The sequence below is a fragment of the Chrysemys picta genome, chromosome 1 (assembly GCF_011386835.1).
Source record: "Chrysemys picta bellii isolate R12L10 chromosome 1, ASM1138683v2, whole genome shotgun sequence".
NCBI classification, from domain to species: domain Eukaryota; kingdom Metazoa; phylum Chordata; order Testudines; family Emydidae; genus Chrysemys; species Chrysemys picta.
The window spans coordinates 112,965,526-112,981,437 of NC_088791.1; the positions used below are offsets into that span (position 1 = coordinate 112,965,526).

The following is a 15,912-nucleotide window of genomic DNA, read 5'->3' on the forward strand; positions in this document are numbered from 1 at the left end:
AACCCTTCCCGCCCAGCCCGCGTTGATGTTGGTGAAACGTCCCTTGTGATCCACAAGTGCTTGCAGCACCATTGAAAAGTACCCCTTGCGGTTTATGTACTCGGTGGCTTGGTGCTCCGGTGCCAAGATAGGGATATGGGTTCCATCTATCGCCCCACCACAGTTAGGGAATCCCATTGCAGCAAAGCCATCCACTATGGCCTGCACATTTCCCAGAGTCACTAACTTTCGTAGCAGCACCTGAGTAATTGCTTTGGCTACTTGCATCACAGCAGCCCCCACAGTAGATTTGCCCACTCCAAATTGATTCCCAACTGACCGGTAGCTGTCTGGCGTTGCAAGCTTCCACAGGGCTATCGCCACGCACTTCTCAACTGTGAGGGCTGCTCTCATCTTGGTATTCTGGCGTTTCAGGGCAGGGGACAGCAAGTCACAAAGTTCCATGAAAGTGCCCTTACGCATGCAAAAGTTCCGCAGCCACTGGGAATCGTCCCACACCTGCAACACTATGCGGTCCCACCAGTCTGTGCTTGTTTCCCTTGCCCAGAATCGGCGTTCCATGGATAGAACCTGCCCCATTAACAACATGATCTCCAAAGCACCGGGGCCCGTGGTTTCACAGAATTCTGTGTCCGTGTCCATGTCCATGTCCATGTCCTCATCATGCTGCCTCCTCGCCTCGTTTTTCTGGTCCTGGCTCAGCATAAACTCCACGAGAACGCGCGAGGTGTTTACAATGTTCATGACTGCTGTCTTGAGCTGAGCGGGCTCCATGCTTGCCGTGGTATGGAGTCTGCAGTGTTCATCCAGGAAAAAAGGCGCGAAATGGTTGTCTGCCGTCCGTTGCTTTCATGCAGGGAGGGAGGGAGGGAGGAGGTGAGGCTGTACCCAGAACCACCTGCGACAATGTTTTTTGTCCCATCAGGCACTGGGATCTCAACCCAGAATTCCAATGGGCGCGGGAGACTGCGGGAACTATGGGATAGCTATGGGATAGCTACCCACAGTGCAACGCTCCAGAAATCGATGCTAGCCCCGGTACTTGGACGCACACCGCCGCATTAATGTGCTTAGTGTGGCCGCATACATTTCGACTTTATACAATCTGTTTCCCAAATTCGAATTATATAAATTCGGATTAATCCTGTAGTGTAGACATACCCTAAGGTGCCACAAGTACTCCTGTTCTTTTTGCGGATACAGACTAACACGGCTGCTACTTTGTAACCTGTCATCTTTTGTCAGTTGTTTGTGGCTATTCAAGCCAGCGTGTTTCTCACTTCTCTGACAGATCTACCTATCAGTGCTTAGCAGCTACGCTCCGCCTCAGCTGTGCCCATGGCTGACCACAAAAGAACAGATACACATTGGGATCATTTTAGTTCAGCTCTTTGATCTTGAAGAATTCTGAAAGATCCAGATTCCAGAGCTCAAAATCCATTGCCACAGATTTTTGTTATCCTGATGATTGCTCTCCAGGGGACAAAACATCAAGTTACAACCTGTGGTTTTCAGATTCAATGGATTAGGAGCAGAAAATCTGTTGAGACCTAAGGTTTAGATCTCCTAGCTTGATACGTACTTCAGCAGAGGAGCTACAGTGGACAGAAGACTTTACCATATCTATCCTAGCCACATTCCCACTGGGTAATTACTTTCTGACTGCCTAAAATGCCCCATTTAGTTTAAATTTGCTATGGTGTTCCTAACTTTCTCTCCTAAGGTGCAGGGATACAAGTGCTGTTAAGCTTCTGCTATGTTTCATCCCAGAGGTGGCTGCAATTCAGTAGTAGGTGAAGTTATTCCTGAATACTGTAGTTTGTCTTGCAGTGCATCAGCAACATTTTCAGCTACGTTCTAATTGCAAAATCTTAAATACTGTGACATCACAAGAGGCAGAAAGAGCAGCGGTAGCCTTTCAGATGCTAGGTCAGACTTGCAGAAGCAATAGTCCCTCTCTTGTGATTGACAAATCATATTTTAACTTATAAACTGAGCAGATTGGATACAGAAATCCTGGAGGTAGAATAAATATGGAACTTCACTTTTGCAACTGCATTTTTAAAAGTGTAACAATTAGGGTATGTCTACATTTTAATTTTTAGTCATGTTTTAACATGTTGATGAACATGTGCTAACATGACTGCAAATTCTAGTGTGGATAGGGTACAAATGTTTGTTGCTAATTACGTTTAACTCTAGGCTGCAGGACTGGTGTATGATCTCCTGCATCCCACCGTTAAATACAATTAGGAACAAATGATTTGTGCCCTGTCCAAGCTAGAATTTGCAATCATACATATGTAAAAACATAGCTAAAGATTTAACCCTAGACTACCCATAGCATGCACCTCATTCAAGCAAGAGAAGGTGTGCCTCTGGTTGACTGCACCACAGCTACAAACTAAGGGCTTGTCTACACTACAGGTTATGTTGATACAACTTACGTTGCTCAGGGTGTGAATAACCCCCTGAGTGACGTAAGTTACACCGACCTAAGCGCTGGTGTGGCCAGCACTATGTCGGTAGGAGAGCTTCTCTCGCCAGCATAGCTACCGCCTTGGTGGTTTTATTATGCCAACAGGAGAGCTCTCTCCCGTCAGCATAGAACATTTTCACCAGCCATGCAGCTGCACCCTGTAGTGCTTCTAGTACAGATTGGGTGACCAGATGTCCCGATATTTAATCCTTTGTCCCATATCCCGATCAATGTACGATCGGGAAGCCATTTGTCCCAATATTCAGGTAAGGAGGCAAGCAGGAGGGAGGTGCTGGAGCACCCACAGGGAAAAATTGCAGCCAAGCTTCCCCCTCCTCACCTCCTTCTCCCCTCCTCCCCTCAGCGCGTTGCGTCCCCGCTCCTCCCCCCCTCCAGCGCTTCCCGCCACTTAGCACTTTCCAGGAGAGAGGGTGGAGGAGCGGGTACGCGGCACGCTCAGGGGAGGAGGCGGAGAAGAGGCAGAGCAGGAGCGGGGACTTGGGGGAAGGAGGTGGAATGGGGGCAGAGTGAGGGCAGTGCAGGGGCGGGAAGAGGCGGAGGGTGGGCGAGCACCCACCTGGCAGAGGGGATGTCGGCGCCATAGGGGTGAGTGGCGGGCAGGGGGGTGAAGAGGCGAGCGGCGGGTGGGCAAGCGAGCGGGCGGGGAGGCAAGCGGTGGGTGGGGGACTGAAGAGGGACGCAGCAAGCCAGCGGCAGGCCAGAGGATGAGGAAGGGCGTGGGGGGGGGCTGAGTGGGGAGCGGGCAGGACCTGGGGCAGAATGGGGGTGGAGCCTGGGAAGAGTCAGGATGGACTGTGGGCAGGACTGATGGCACCCCAATGTGTCCCGATATTTTAGTGTGGTGATTTGGTCACCCTAAGTGTAGACTAGCCCTAAGTGTGCTGGGTGGGGATGTCAGACTTCTCCTCTCATGCTACTCCGGCTTCCAACTCCTCCTCTTCCCCATTCCTTATTAGAGCAACACTCCATCAAGCCCTGTTCTCTTCTCTGCCTTCGTATACTTATTATCTGTGCCCACCCAGCTCCTTCCTGCCCACCTTCTTTGACTCTAACATCCAGTTCTCCCTTTCACCACACTCTCCCACCCTTATCCTTGATGACCTCAACTTTCACACTGATTTACTGTCCAAACCTCTCATTTCACATCTTCCTGATTTCACCTACTTGTTCCACCCTAAGACCTGCATTAACTCTCCTGCTCCCCAAAATAGCCACCAGCTTGACCTCGTCTTTACTAAGCACTGCTCCCTCTCTCGGGACTCCAACCATCTCCTTCCACATCCTCCTCCTGTCATTGCCACCCTCTCTTCCACACAAGTTTTTTCTTCTTCGCCTTTAACTCACAGAACAGGATGTCTACAACTACTGCCTCATGTTCCTTTCCTTTAACTCTATGCTAGATCTTCTCTAATCACGCTTCAGCTCTCTTCAACTCCACTGAATTTGCTCTCTCCAGGATCTCCAACAACCTCTCCAAGCCTCTGCTCCAGTTTCATCATCTCCGCTGCTTTTGACACTGTCAGTCATATTCTCCCCTTCTTGAAATCTCCCCCTCTTATGATATTCTCCTTGTTCTCCGCCTACATCACTGCTATTCTGCTGGAATCTTTCTTGGTGGATCTTCCTCCTCCCCACACCCACTCTCCATGAGTGTCCCAAGGGACTCTGTCCTTAGCTCCCTGTTCTGATCTCTTATGGACGGAGCATCCTTCCCAAATTAATTGGCAAAGCCACAACCCTCTTTTCATGACCACTTCTGCTGTGATGCCTCCAAGAAATCAGCCAACCAATTATTGTTTCTTCATATAGGAGTCAGGTATAGCTGATTTAGTTTATTTCATATGGTTTGGAACTGTCAAGAAGACAAGTAGTATGTAAGTCAGTGGCTCACAAACTCTGTTTGGCAGAGACTGTGCTGGGCCTGCAGCCAGCTGACTGGTCAGGAGGTGGCCCATCAGACTATCTACTAAAATGTGGTCCACACAATAAGAGTCTGAAAACCTCAGATTGTCATTAGCCTTATCTTCCCTCCCCCTCCCTTTTTTTGGTCTCACACACTAGTATCTTGTCCAAAATGAAATTATAAACACTTTGAGGCAGGGACTCTGTATCTATATGTTTGTACAGTACCTTGCACTATGAGGGCCTCATCCAGATTGGGGCTTATGGGCACATCCACAATACAAACAATAGCGAATACTTCAATAATGTCTGTCAGCTAAGAATCTCAAAGTGTTTTATGACTAAGCTTCAAAACACCCCTCTAAGAAAGGTCACTATCATTCTCATCACATTACAGATAAGGAAACTGAGGCATTGACAGATCAGATAACTTGACCAAGGTCACAAAGGAAGTCCATGGCAGATCCAGGAAATAGAACTCAGGCACCCGGTCTCCAAGTCCTGTGCGTTCAGCTACAAGATGTCCTGTGTTAAAGAAGGCTTTTGAACAGTACCATGTTCACCACCAAATCTATACGCTCAGGAGGCAGAAGAGAGGGAATGAGAAACTTGAGGACATATGGAATTGGTTGGGACATCTGAGACAATCCCTAGAGAGTAGAAGCATCTTGGGATGTAGGAAGGTGACTAGATTGGAAGTATCTTCTATTTTATACATCAGTGAGTTAAATGAAGGAGTGTGCAGCAAAGGTGATGAGACTTGCTGACAATAAACTACTGAGGGAACTCAATACAAACCAGGGAGCAATAAAATTCAGAACTGTAGCTAGAGTAGTGAGCTGAAGCAATTGACACAGAGAATGTAAGGCAGTGGTTTGGGTATTAAGAGTTCAACAAGTTATGGCTGTTTTGAATAAACCGGTTTTAATCTATGTTTAAAATATTGTTCTCCTTGATTTTTATGAAAAATTGGACCACTCTGAAGCCCCATGCTCCTGGGAATGAGCCCCTAACGAGAACAGGGCACTTCAGGTTTCGCTGGCTCTTCTGCAGTGCAAACAGTTCAAACACTCCAAAAATGGCAGACTGCAGGGATTTCTATCTAGATTTAAAAACAAAAAAAAATCTCTTCTCACATTTTGTACAGCAGGGTTTAACCTAAAACCAGAAACCCTGAATGTAAAGGGAAGGAAGCAATAAAAATTAGAGACCCTTATTGATTATAGCAGCACAGTAGTTAGAGATGGAACAGGCCTATTCAGTCACAATCCATCCTTGTCCAAGGGCAGGATACAGGCCCCTGACAGAAGACATATCTGACATTAAACTAATGCTGCATTTAATTTATGCCAAAGCAGGTTAAATATCTCAAGCCTTTCCAGGGGAAGTGGAAAATATTCCTCCCTTTCCCTCATCACCAGCCAATTGATTCCTTCACACAAGAGCTGGGACTTTTCAGTCCCTAAGTCACCTGGAAACATTTGTTTTAATATTGGCACTTGGAATTTGGCAGATTTCTTCAGGAAACCCAGTGTTGATCTTGAACAAAGATGTGTGGATCTCCTTTGTTCCATCAACTCAGCGTTCCCTCTCAATACGGTTTTACATAGTACAAACAATTCAGCTGTTAGAGGATTTGGGGTAGGAAGGAAGAAAGAGTATGTAGAAAAAAGGTGTAGGGGGCGGTGGTTTGTGGGAACAATAAACAGAAGTGTAGCGGGAGAAAGAGGACAGGGGGAGAAAAAACACTGAGCAAGTGGGGCATTAGAGGTGGCACAGAGAAACAACAAGCAGGAGAAGATGGTTGAGCGCAGTAAGGAAGAGACATTGGTCATAGCATGCTTTGCTTGTGAGATTGGAACACTGAGTATTTGCAGGAAAACACAGATGAGGTGTGCACGCATGTAGGGGGTAGACAAGGACAAAGAGGAACTGCCGTCTTTGCACTGTGCACAACAGCAGGAAAAAGGCAAATCAAATCTGTGAGCGCACAGGCATTTGTGTTTAATATAACACATCTAAAAAAGTGATTCAAGAACAGCTTGAGAGTCTGTCAGTACATACACTGCTGTGGGCAGTTCCAGGCACCTTCATATAAAAATAACATTATAGCAACAGAATGGGTTCACCATAAGTAACTGGGACGATAGAGGGAGCCAAATTAATCTAAAAATTTTAAGAGAAATTAGGACTGTAGCTCTTTTGAAAAGGAGAGATTAGGAGACTTCATTAAGATTCACAAAATTCTTAATGGGATAGAGAGCTGGGATGGTACAAAGCTGTTTGACCTAGTGTCAAGAACAAGGGGAGATGCGACAATAAGATAAGCCACAGCCGGACACTACAGGAATTCAAGAAGGAATGTCAGTACAGAGGGAAATGTACATACAAAATAAACTACGCTATATGGCAACAGGATCAAGAAAGAGTTCTAAGAAGAAATCAGACCTAATTTAGAAGACAAATAATCTTATAGGGTTCACAGAGGCCTTGTCACCCTGAAATTTCTCACACACAGTTATTGTATTTTGCGCTGCTCTTGTGTGTTGTTAAAACGCTATTTGCTAGGCTGCAAGCCTGCAACCTCCTCCCTCTGCACTGACCATAGGATAGCTGGAGCTGGATTAATCCAGCACAGGCAGATACAATACACAAGAGAGCAGCAGCCTCCCTGCTCAGTACAGAGTCTTAGAGTCCTTATTGAAAAAGGCTGAAATGATCCTGCCACTAACATTTTGGTCTCATGTAAATAATAGATTGCCTGTCAAAGGACAGGTTTTTTTTTAAGTAACTCATGTACAGTTCTGGGGAGAATAGACACAAAGACTGTACTTAGAAAGATAAATAATAAACTGAGAAACAGTATGTATCTAGGCAGGCATCTTGGCAAGGTAGGGAGCAAAAGAGTGCCTGGGAAATCTCTGCGGCGGGTGTGAAATTTACAACAAATGAGAATGAGGTCTGTGTCTGAGGAATGCCTGATGCTAGCTCTTGTAACACTGTAAAACATGTAACACCATTTATCCACATCACTGCCCCATTTCAGTAGTGACATTCATAGTCCTTATCCACATAAATACATAGGAATTAGCATACCAGATCAGACCAGTGGTCCCTCTAATCCAGTATCCTCTCTGGACAGTTGCCACTACCTGATCCTTCAAAGGGAGGTGCAAGAAACCCTGGACAATTATAGAACACTCTGCATGAGGGACCTTCCTCCCTAATCCACAACCATTAGTTTAGTGGTTATTTTATGCCCTGAAGCCTAAGGGTTTACATCCTTTCTAAAATTTATTTTTATCGTGTCTAAAGAAGTAACCGTAAATGTTCTCAATATCCATATAAATGTCTAATCCTTTTTGAAATCCTACTAATCTCTTTGCCTCAATGATACCTTATGGTAATGAATGCCATATGTTAATTATGCATGGTGTAAACTATTTCCTTTTGTCATTTTAAATTTGCTACCTTTCAGTTTCATTGGATGTTCCTTGATGATCTAGTATGAAAAAGGGTAAACAGGGGCTCACAGTTTGCCTTCTCTTCTAGACCATTCATTATTTTATATAGCTCTGCCACAGAGGTTTTCAAACTTTTTCAGCTGAACCCCCGCCCACAGTTACAATTTTGGTTGCACTGCCCCAACCCAGAGAAAAACAGACACGTGTAAAAGTATGCTTGATAGCTTACATAAACCTAACAGAGACCTTAATACAACTTTAATTAAATTGCCTACATCTGTAACTTTCAAATACACAGATACTTACTATTGGTACAGCCAAGGCTTCTTCAGCAATGAGCTGCTTCTACTTCGCAGTGAGGTTGCACCATTAGGGCAGGGCCAATACCTGCCCCTCTGCCCCTCCCCCATCAGGTTTTCAGGGTGGGGGAAGGAGTATGCCATGGTCTCTTGGGGTGTAGCCAGCACTAGGCATGGAGGTTGTCGGGAGTGGAAATCGGCACGGCCATGCAAATGTTGACACTGACCCACAGGCTGGGTGGCCCACTGAGGTGAGTCAGAGGGTGGAGCTAGCACTCCTTCCCTGCCCCCATCATGCAGGATTGGCATGAGCTGCCTGGTGTTTCCGCTTGCCCCCCCAATGTTCCTCCATGACCCCATATGGGGGGCACACTCCATAGTTTGAAAATCTCTGCTCTACCATGTCCTCTTATTTGCCTCCTCTCTGAACTAAACAGCCTCTGTGTTCTCTAAGGTATTTCTGAGGCTTCACTTGGGTCAAATATGCAGTGGTACAGTGTACCAGCATGTCTCTCAAGCTGCCTTCTTTTTCTCCAATGTCTCAGCTTTCATTGTAAAACAAAGCTTATGTGTCTAGCTATTATGGTTGAAAAGAAAATTTTTAAAACTTGAACAGAATGCAAAATGACATGATGACATCTGCCTGAGTTTGCAGAGAGTCTCAAATAGAGATGTGAACTGTCCTATTTATTTCAATTGCCAATGATGATACCATTGACTGAATGATACCACTAATCTCCCTCTCTCCTCCCTCCCCAAATCAAGGTGCTGAGCCCAGCAAGGTGCTTAATCTGAGAGCTACCAAGAGGAAGCCAATCCTGAGGAATGCCACGGAGACCGTGGGTGTATTTAAACCCCACTGAAGGGGAGCAGAGCCAAACCTAAAGAGCCTACAGACATGTGTGGTCATATTTTGATCCCCTGCACAATCTACTGAGAGCATTGTCTTATTTTGGTGTGAAGTAGGTGGGACTTGAAGGAATACCAATACCTTTCCCCTCAAGCTCTCCATTTTGACCCCTAGGTATTTCTAATGCACCCTCCCACATTTACACACATTAGTCTATGCAAACATGAGGAGGTACATGTAGAGCGATAGTCACTTGCTCTCTGCTGCTATTCAAACAGCAGCTTTTGGTTAACACCATACGTAGGAGAGGAGAGAGGGAAAGTTGGAACCCAAAGGTTCCATGACAGCCAGTGGCAGCAGTCCAGAAGAGGAGGGGAGATGGGAAGGGAAGGGGAGAAGGAGCAGCCAGGTAAAGACAATACAGGAAGTGGCATGGTCAGGTAAGGCACATGGGGAGGACAAGGTCAGAGACAAGAAACTGAACAGAATAAAGGAAAAGGGGAGACAGTGAAATTTTAAAAATGACCAGAACCAGGTGGAAGTATGAAGGAGGAAAAGGCCGGGAGGGGGAGAAAAGGCCAGCCAAAGAGCTTTTATACACACAGTCATTGCACCAGTTCAACTAAAACTATGATGCTTAAACCCATGCAATTGTGTGTGTCAACACTACATGGCTTACATCTGTTGAGCTTGCCTCTGTAAACTGATGTAAGTAAGGCTTAAACTGATGTATTGCATGCATCATCCCTTTAGTTAAGCTGGTGCAACTTCTGTTTTTAACCTATGCCGCAGGTAGCAATTATATCTAGGTCTTATATGGTGCTTTTCATCAGTAGGTCAAGATCATAATCTCCATTTTACAGAGGGGGAAACTGAGGTGCAGAGACGTGAAGTGACTTGCTCAAGCTCACCCAGTAGGCCAGTGGCAGAGAGAGAGCAAGCAAGCTCCTGGCTGTGGCTTATTGCACTGGGAAGGTGAGAAGAGTGAATTGCCACCTGGCCTATCTTTTGCTTAATATTAAAATATATTAGAAAATGTTTTTCTTTCTCCAATGCAATAAGTCAGGCTTGTGTCTCAGATACTGCTGATGCACCCAAGCACCAGCTTGAAGATAATTAGTTTAAATGGGGGGGTTACATTATTTACAGGGCAACATTAGTGAAGCAGAAGGCTGATGCAATGTGGCATGGGGATTTAGGTGGCACATCTAGGTTTACTAGAAGAGAACTATCATAGAATATCAGGGTTGGAAGGGACCTCAGAAGGTCATCTAGTCCAACCCCTGCTCAAAGCAGGACCAATCCCCAGACAGATTTTTGCCCCAGATCCCTAAATGGCCCCCCTCAAGGATTGAATTCACAACCCCTGAGCTATACCTCCCCCCCAGCCTGCCTGGCTGCAAAGAAAACCCTGAAAACCCAAGTGCACCCTAAAACTTCAAGACCCGAAATAGAGACTCTCCCACCCCTTCACAGATTTGTTAAAGTAATGATTTCTTTTGAAGACGGATTCCTGATTTCTGAACACTTGGTATGAGCAATACTGACTAGTCCTCTCCTACATGATGCCGCTCTGACCTCCTCCCCCGCACCGGCACCAGCTGCATCACCCATGTGCTCTGCCACTTCCTAAATCACAGCTTAGCCTTCAGCACCCCTGGCTCCCCAGCCCAGAAACTCCAGACGCCTGCTCCCCCGCGCCCTTGGGCAGCCCCCAACAGCACCCCAGCCCCGGCCAGCTTCCAGAACCCTCCCCCCGCAACTCCCCAGCCACTGCGAGCCCGCCCCACTGAACAGCGAGCCGCTACCCCTCAGGGCGCAGCACCACGGGGGGGTGGTCCGAGCGCGCCCGCCCCCCCGAGCACTGGTGCCTGCGCCTCTCGGCGGAGCCACGGCGGGCAACGAGCCGGCTCCTGTTGTTGTGATGAGAGCCTGGCCCCGCCCCCTCCTCGTGCGCGGCCCCCGCATCGCCGGCCCCTTTGCTCCCCAAGCCCCGCCCCCTCCCTGCCTCTAACTCGCTCGGCCGCCCCTAGCTTCGCCCCATCTCCTCTCCCGGAGCGCCCCGTCCCTCTTTTGTCCACTCCCCAGACCACGCCCCTCCGGCCCCGCTATCTCCCAGTCCCCGGCCGCGCCCCACTCAGACCACGCCCCCTTTCTCCAGGTGGCCCCACCCCCTCCCTTTAAGCACCACCCCATTCCGTAGGCCACGCCCCTCGCCCCCCCTCCTCCGAAGCCCCCTCCCCTCCCCCCGGCCCCATCTGTTTCCCCGGCGGTGCGATGGTTACATTGTATGGAGAGGGCAGCAGCGGCGGCGGCGCGAGGAGGAGGAGGAGGATGGGTCCGCGCGGCGGCCGCCAGCAGCAGCTCCCCCCCGTGCAGCAGGGGCAGCAGCGCCACCGCCGGCCCTAGAGACCCCCGAGCCGAGGCGCCAGCCCGGAGCCCCATGCGCAGGCGAGGGGGCAGCGCGGGGCCGCCGCTGGTGCTGGGCTGCTGCTGCTGAGCGGAGCGCGGAGACGGAGCGGGAGATGTGCCCGGAGGAGGACGGAGGCTGCGGCGTGGTGGGGACCGGGGGGCCGGAGGGGCTGGGCGAGCTCCGCTCCTGGTGGGAAGTCCCGGCCATCGCTCACTTCTGCTCCCTCTTCCGCACCGCTTTCCGTCTGCCCGACTTCGAGATAGAGGTGAGCCGCGGAGGGGAGCGGTCCGGGGACCCGATGGTACCGCATCCCCCTCCCCCTCCACGGGGCTGCCCCGGAGCAGGAACCCTGCCCGCGCCGCAGCCCCGTGTTCCCGGGCAGCTGCTCTGCCTTCCCCGCCTGGTCTCGGGGTTGAGAAGGAGCCGCTGCCCGAGGTCCTGGGGGGCTGGGCGGGGAACTCCCTCGCGGTCTCTCACTGTCTGCTCTCGGGCTGCGTGGGTTGTTTAGGGAGCGGCTCCTCTGCCCTGGGGAAAGCCGCCGCCCGCTCCCCGCAGCCCGGGCTTGGTCCCTGCTCCGTGCCAGGGGGTTGAAGCCGGATCCTTGCTGGGCATCCCGTGCACATGGGGAAATTTCTTTGGCGGAGACTTTGCCCCAGGAGTGTCTGGCTGGAGCCGGTTCCTGCAGCCCCGGGAGACCGGCGATGCCAAGCCTGGATCCGGATCTGAACTGCCCCCAAGTCCTGGGGACTGGCTAGATCCCGCTTCGCTTCGGCCCGTTCTAGACAGACCTAGAGCCGCGTCTGCTCCCGGGCCGCCCAACCCGCCCCCCGCGACAAACTTCGGGGCAGACTAGAGCCGGGAGCTGCCTGGGTGCCCACCTTCCCCAGGGGCTGCTGATTGATGCCAGGCATGTGGCTGCCTGCTCGCCATGAGCACAGACCCCTGCGGAGGGAGATTGCTTCCCCTCCCCACACAGTCTAAGGCGAAAGATCCGGACTGTACCCTCCTAATCTCTCTCCTCCCACCCCCCTCCCCGGCCCTGCCGCTGTGAGTGAGTCTGGTGTCCCCTCGGACGGCTGGCTTGGAGTTTGTTGTTGTGCCACCATTATCCCTGCGGGGACCGGGGAGGGGAGGGGAGCTTGGCTTCTCCCCGGCTGTGCGTGGAGGTGCCACTGCCCCAAGGCTTTGTGACAATTGAACTCAAGACAGAAGGGTCTAGGCTACAGAGGCTGGTTGTGTGTTAGCTATTCCCGTCTCACGCTTCCCTTACGGGCTTAGCTTGTTGTGGGGAGAGGTGTTGTTTTGGAGGGTGTCGTGTTGAGACAACTCCAAATGTCGGCAAATCACCTTAAGGGTTTGGAACAAGTAATGGTGATGATGATTTTTGTCCATCAGTGCGTCTGAGTATAGCACTGCAAACTATCGAGTCAATTGCTACAGTCTTAGTTACAGAAAGAAAAAAAATAATTCTCTGTTGTAGAAGCAAATTGCAATGCGAGTTCTGCTTTCCTTTTTTGGCTAGCTCTTTACCAGTATATTCATGGCTATTCTTACTTTTGTTTAGAAATTAAGTTTTAAGTTATTTTGATGTAGTCTTTAAATTGTTTGTTTGTTTTTGCCCAGTGTCCATAAACGTTTGAAATGCAGTACCACTTGCTGCCTTAGTATTGTAAACTATAGATTAAGTGTGTGAATTTGTGTGTGTTTCAGAATTCATGAAATGTGGAGAATAAGGAGATGAAAAGAAGGGAGGAATGAAGGGTGTACCCCAGTAGATCTTCCAGGGCCTCTAGCTTTTACTCCCAAGATCATAAGCTGCTTAGACCAATGTGATTAAACCTGGGGTTTTCCATCTGTTTGTAACAGATGTAACAACTTTGGTGTTTCTCTGATGCTTTTTCAAACTTTAAAGTGTACATCAAAAGCAGAGGTTTTGCCAAGTAGCAAAGATGACTTCTGAGGGTTTTGTGGGAAGGATGCATGAGTAAAATAGAGTAGATGGCTGGGGGAAGGGGGAGCTGCTTGGTGAAAAAGTGCAATGGTGCAATATGGTAGTGAGGAAAAATATTAGAGTGAATGGAAAGGGCATATTAAAGAAATTGAGAGAAACAGCTTGAGATCTCATAGGAAACCAAGATATTTAGGGTCAGCAACTACCCTCACATACTGATCTATCAAATAAATTATCATAACACTGGGATTTTATCATCTGGTTTGCTATTATAAAATATAGTGCTAGTGTTGGAAACTTGCACAGTGCTTTTCAGAATATAAAATGTGTTCCCTTCCCCAGTCACTGCCCAAAATGGTGGTTGTGATAGGAGGAGCTTGTCCTGCAGTGACCTACACTGACTAGTGTCACCCTTGGCTGTAGACATACAAGAAGACCATGGATGGGGTTGGAGTTAGGCAGAAATGAGCATAAGTTGAATACAGTTAGGTATGTTTTGTTGAAATGTTTTTGCGCAAGAAAGTATGCAGCATTAATTTTAAGTTGTGTTTGGCCTCTTCTGCTAAAAGGGTAAGAGTCTTCCTGCCTGGACAGTTTTTTCTTTTTGGTGGGGTCGTAGTGGGGGATGTTGGATGTTTTAACTTAATGGTGGATGATGCCTGTTTTCATGATTTGAAACGTTGAGAAATCCTGTTGGGGTAGATGGATGCATTAGGGGAACATTTATGTTCATTGTGCAACTTCCAAATAATTTCTGGAGTGATCTGAATGGAGTGCCACAAGCACGTTGTCTCTCTGCAGTGCACTATTTTCTAAATTGAAATATATTTTCAGAAATATATGTATGGTTGTGGGCAGTGTCTTGTAAATATTTTGTATTTTGGGTGGTAAATGCTGCAGCGTTTGGCACAGTAAGAATTTTTTTCTGTTTGCTTCTAAATGCTATCTTGGTAGCATATTGGCAGTAAACTGAGAGAACAGTAAGCCGGTGAGTGTTTTTTTAAGACAGTAATTGCCCCATGAATGTGAATTCGAAAGGCCCCTTTCCAGAGATGCTTAAGGTTCAACAGGATGTGTGAATTCTTAAAGGGCAAAACTCCTTGAGCAGGATGTGAATTTCTGAAGAGGGGGAATCCCGTATGCAGTGTGAAATCTTGAAAGGGGAGAAGGTCTCTCAGTGATGCAACTCCTTTGGAAAGAGAACTCCCCTCCCCCTCCTATTGATGCAAAACACTAAAGGGGTGGGGAGGCTCTTTGGTCCAGCCTTGTGAAGTCTTCCAAGGAACCTAAATTTACAATGACAAAAAGCCAACGCACTAGCATTTCAGCTTAGCAGGCAATTGGCATCTGGCTTGCCTCACCAGTGAAGCACATCAGTTCCTAGAACTTGCTTAGGGTGGGGAAGCTAATATCACCTGGAAAGAAATTGGGAAGGAGTGTCTTCTGTCTTCACTAAAAATGCTGCAGTGGCTGGACTGCAGCTGCGACATTGTAGCGCTTCAGTGTAAACATCACTACAGGAACAGGAGGGGTTATCTGGTCACCATAGTTAATCCACATCCACAAGAGGCAGTAACCGTCTACACGGGGGGGGTTAGATCGGCTTAACATCTCTCAGCAGTGTGCTTGTTTCTAACCTTAGAAATATTATACATATCCAGTCTGGTTTTCCCTCGGTTTTTCTGAAGGACATTATGGGGTGTGGAGGAGTGTCTCTGACATGTATATTTTGGTCTCTCGCCTTAATTGAAGGGGCACTGGTGTGCACTTTTCCACAAAGAGATCCTTTCTTCCAAGTGATCATAGGACACTAGTGTTTATAAACAGGTGTTATCAAAAAATAAACAAGCAAACAATCTGAAATTAAGGGTTAGTCCACACTTAAAGTTTTATTGGCCTGCATATTTCAGTGATGGGTATATTTTTTTTGTTGACATGATCCTGTCACTAAAAGCCCTTGTGCAGATGCAGTTAGATGCAATATAAGGTTCTTTACATCGATATAGCTTAATTTGGTTTCTCAACCAGTATAAATTATACCAGTATAAACATCTTTATGACTGTCTACACTAAGGGGAGATTTGCAGCTTAAAGTTTTCCTGCTTTGACTGTAGTGGCATAGTTAAAGTGTAGACAAGTTCTAATTCTGTGTTTTTATTTTTTAAATACCTTCCTTTCTTAATTGCTGGGTTTCAGGCCTTGGCTACACTCGCGGATTCACAGCGCTGCCGCTGCAAGTACTCCACCTCTCCGCGGGGAATAGCTTGCAGTGCTGCGAGAGAGCGTGCAGCGCTGCAGGCACTGATTACACTGGCACTTTACAGCGCTGCACTCGCTGCGCTCAGGGGGGGGGTGTTTTTTCACACCCCTGAGCGCAGCAAGTGCAGCACTGTGAATTGCCAGTGTAGCCAAGGCCAAAGTCTCTTGCAATGTTAGATTTCACTAGTTTTCCAGTCAGCATAAAGTTTCCTGGGTAGACAAAATCTGAATTTCTAACATTAAAGTCTTTTTTTCCTGTTTTTTTTTAATGTCT

The 15,912-nt window shown here is 48.1% G+C and overlaps 1 protein-coding gene across 1 annotated transcript in view; it reads left to right on the forward strand.

The window, feature by feature from the left end:
• Positions 1 to 11,242: 11,242 nt before the first annotated feature.
• LOC101934482 (chromatin remodeling regulator CECR2) overlaps positions 11,243 to 15,912 on the forward strand; it is a 129,700-nt gene continuing 125,030 nt past the window's right edge. The window contains exon 1 of the mRNA XM_008164230.4: positions 11,243 to 11,693. Within this exon, the coding sequence (XP_008162452.4) occupies positions 11,541 to 11,693 (153 nt within the window). The 5' untranslated portion in view covers positions 11,243 to 11,540. The remainder of the gene's footprint in view (positions 11,694 to 15,912) is intronic.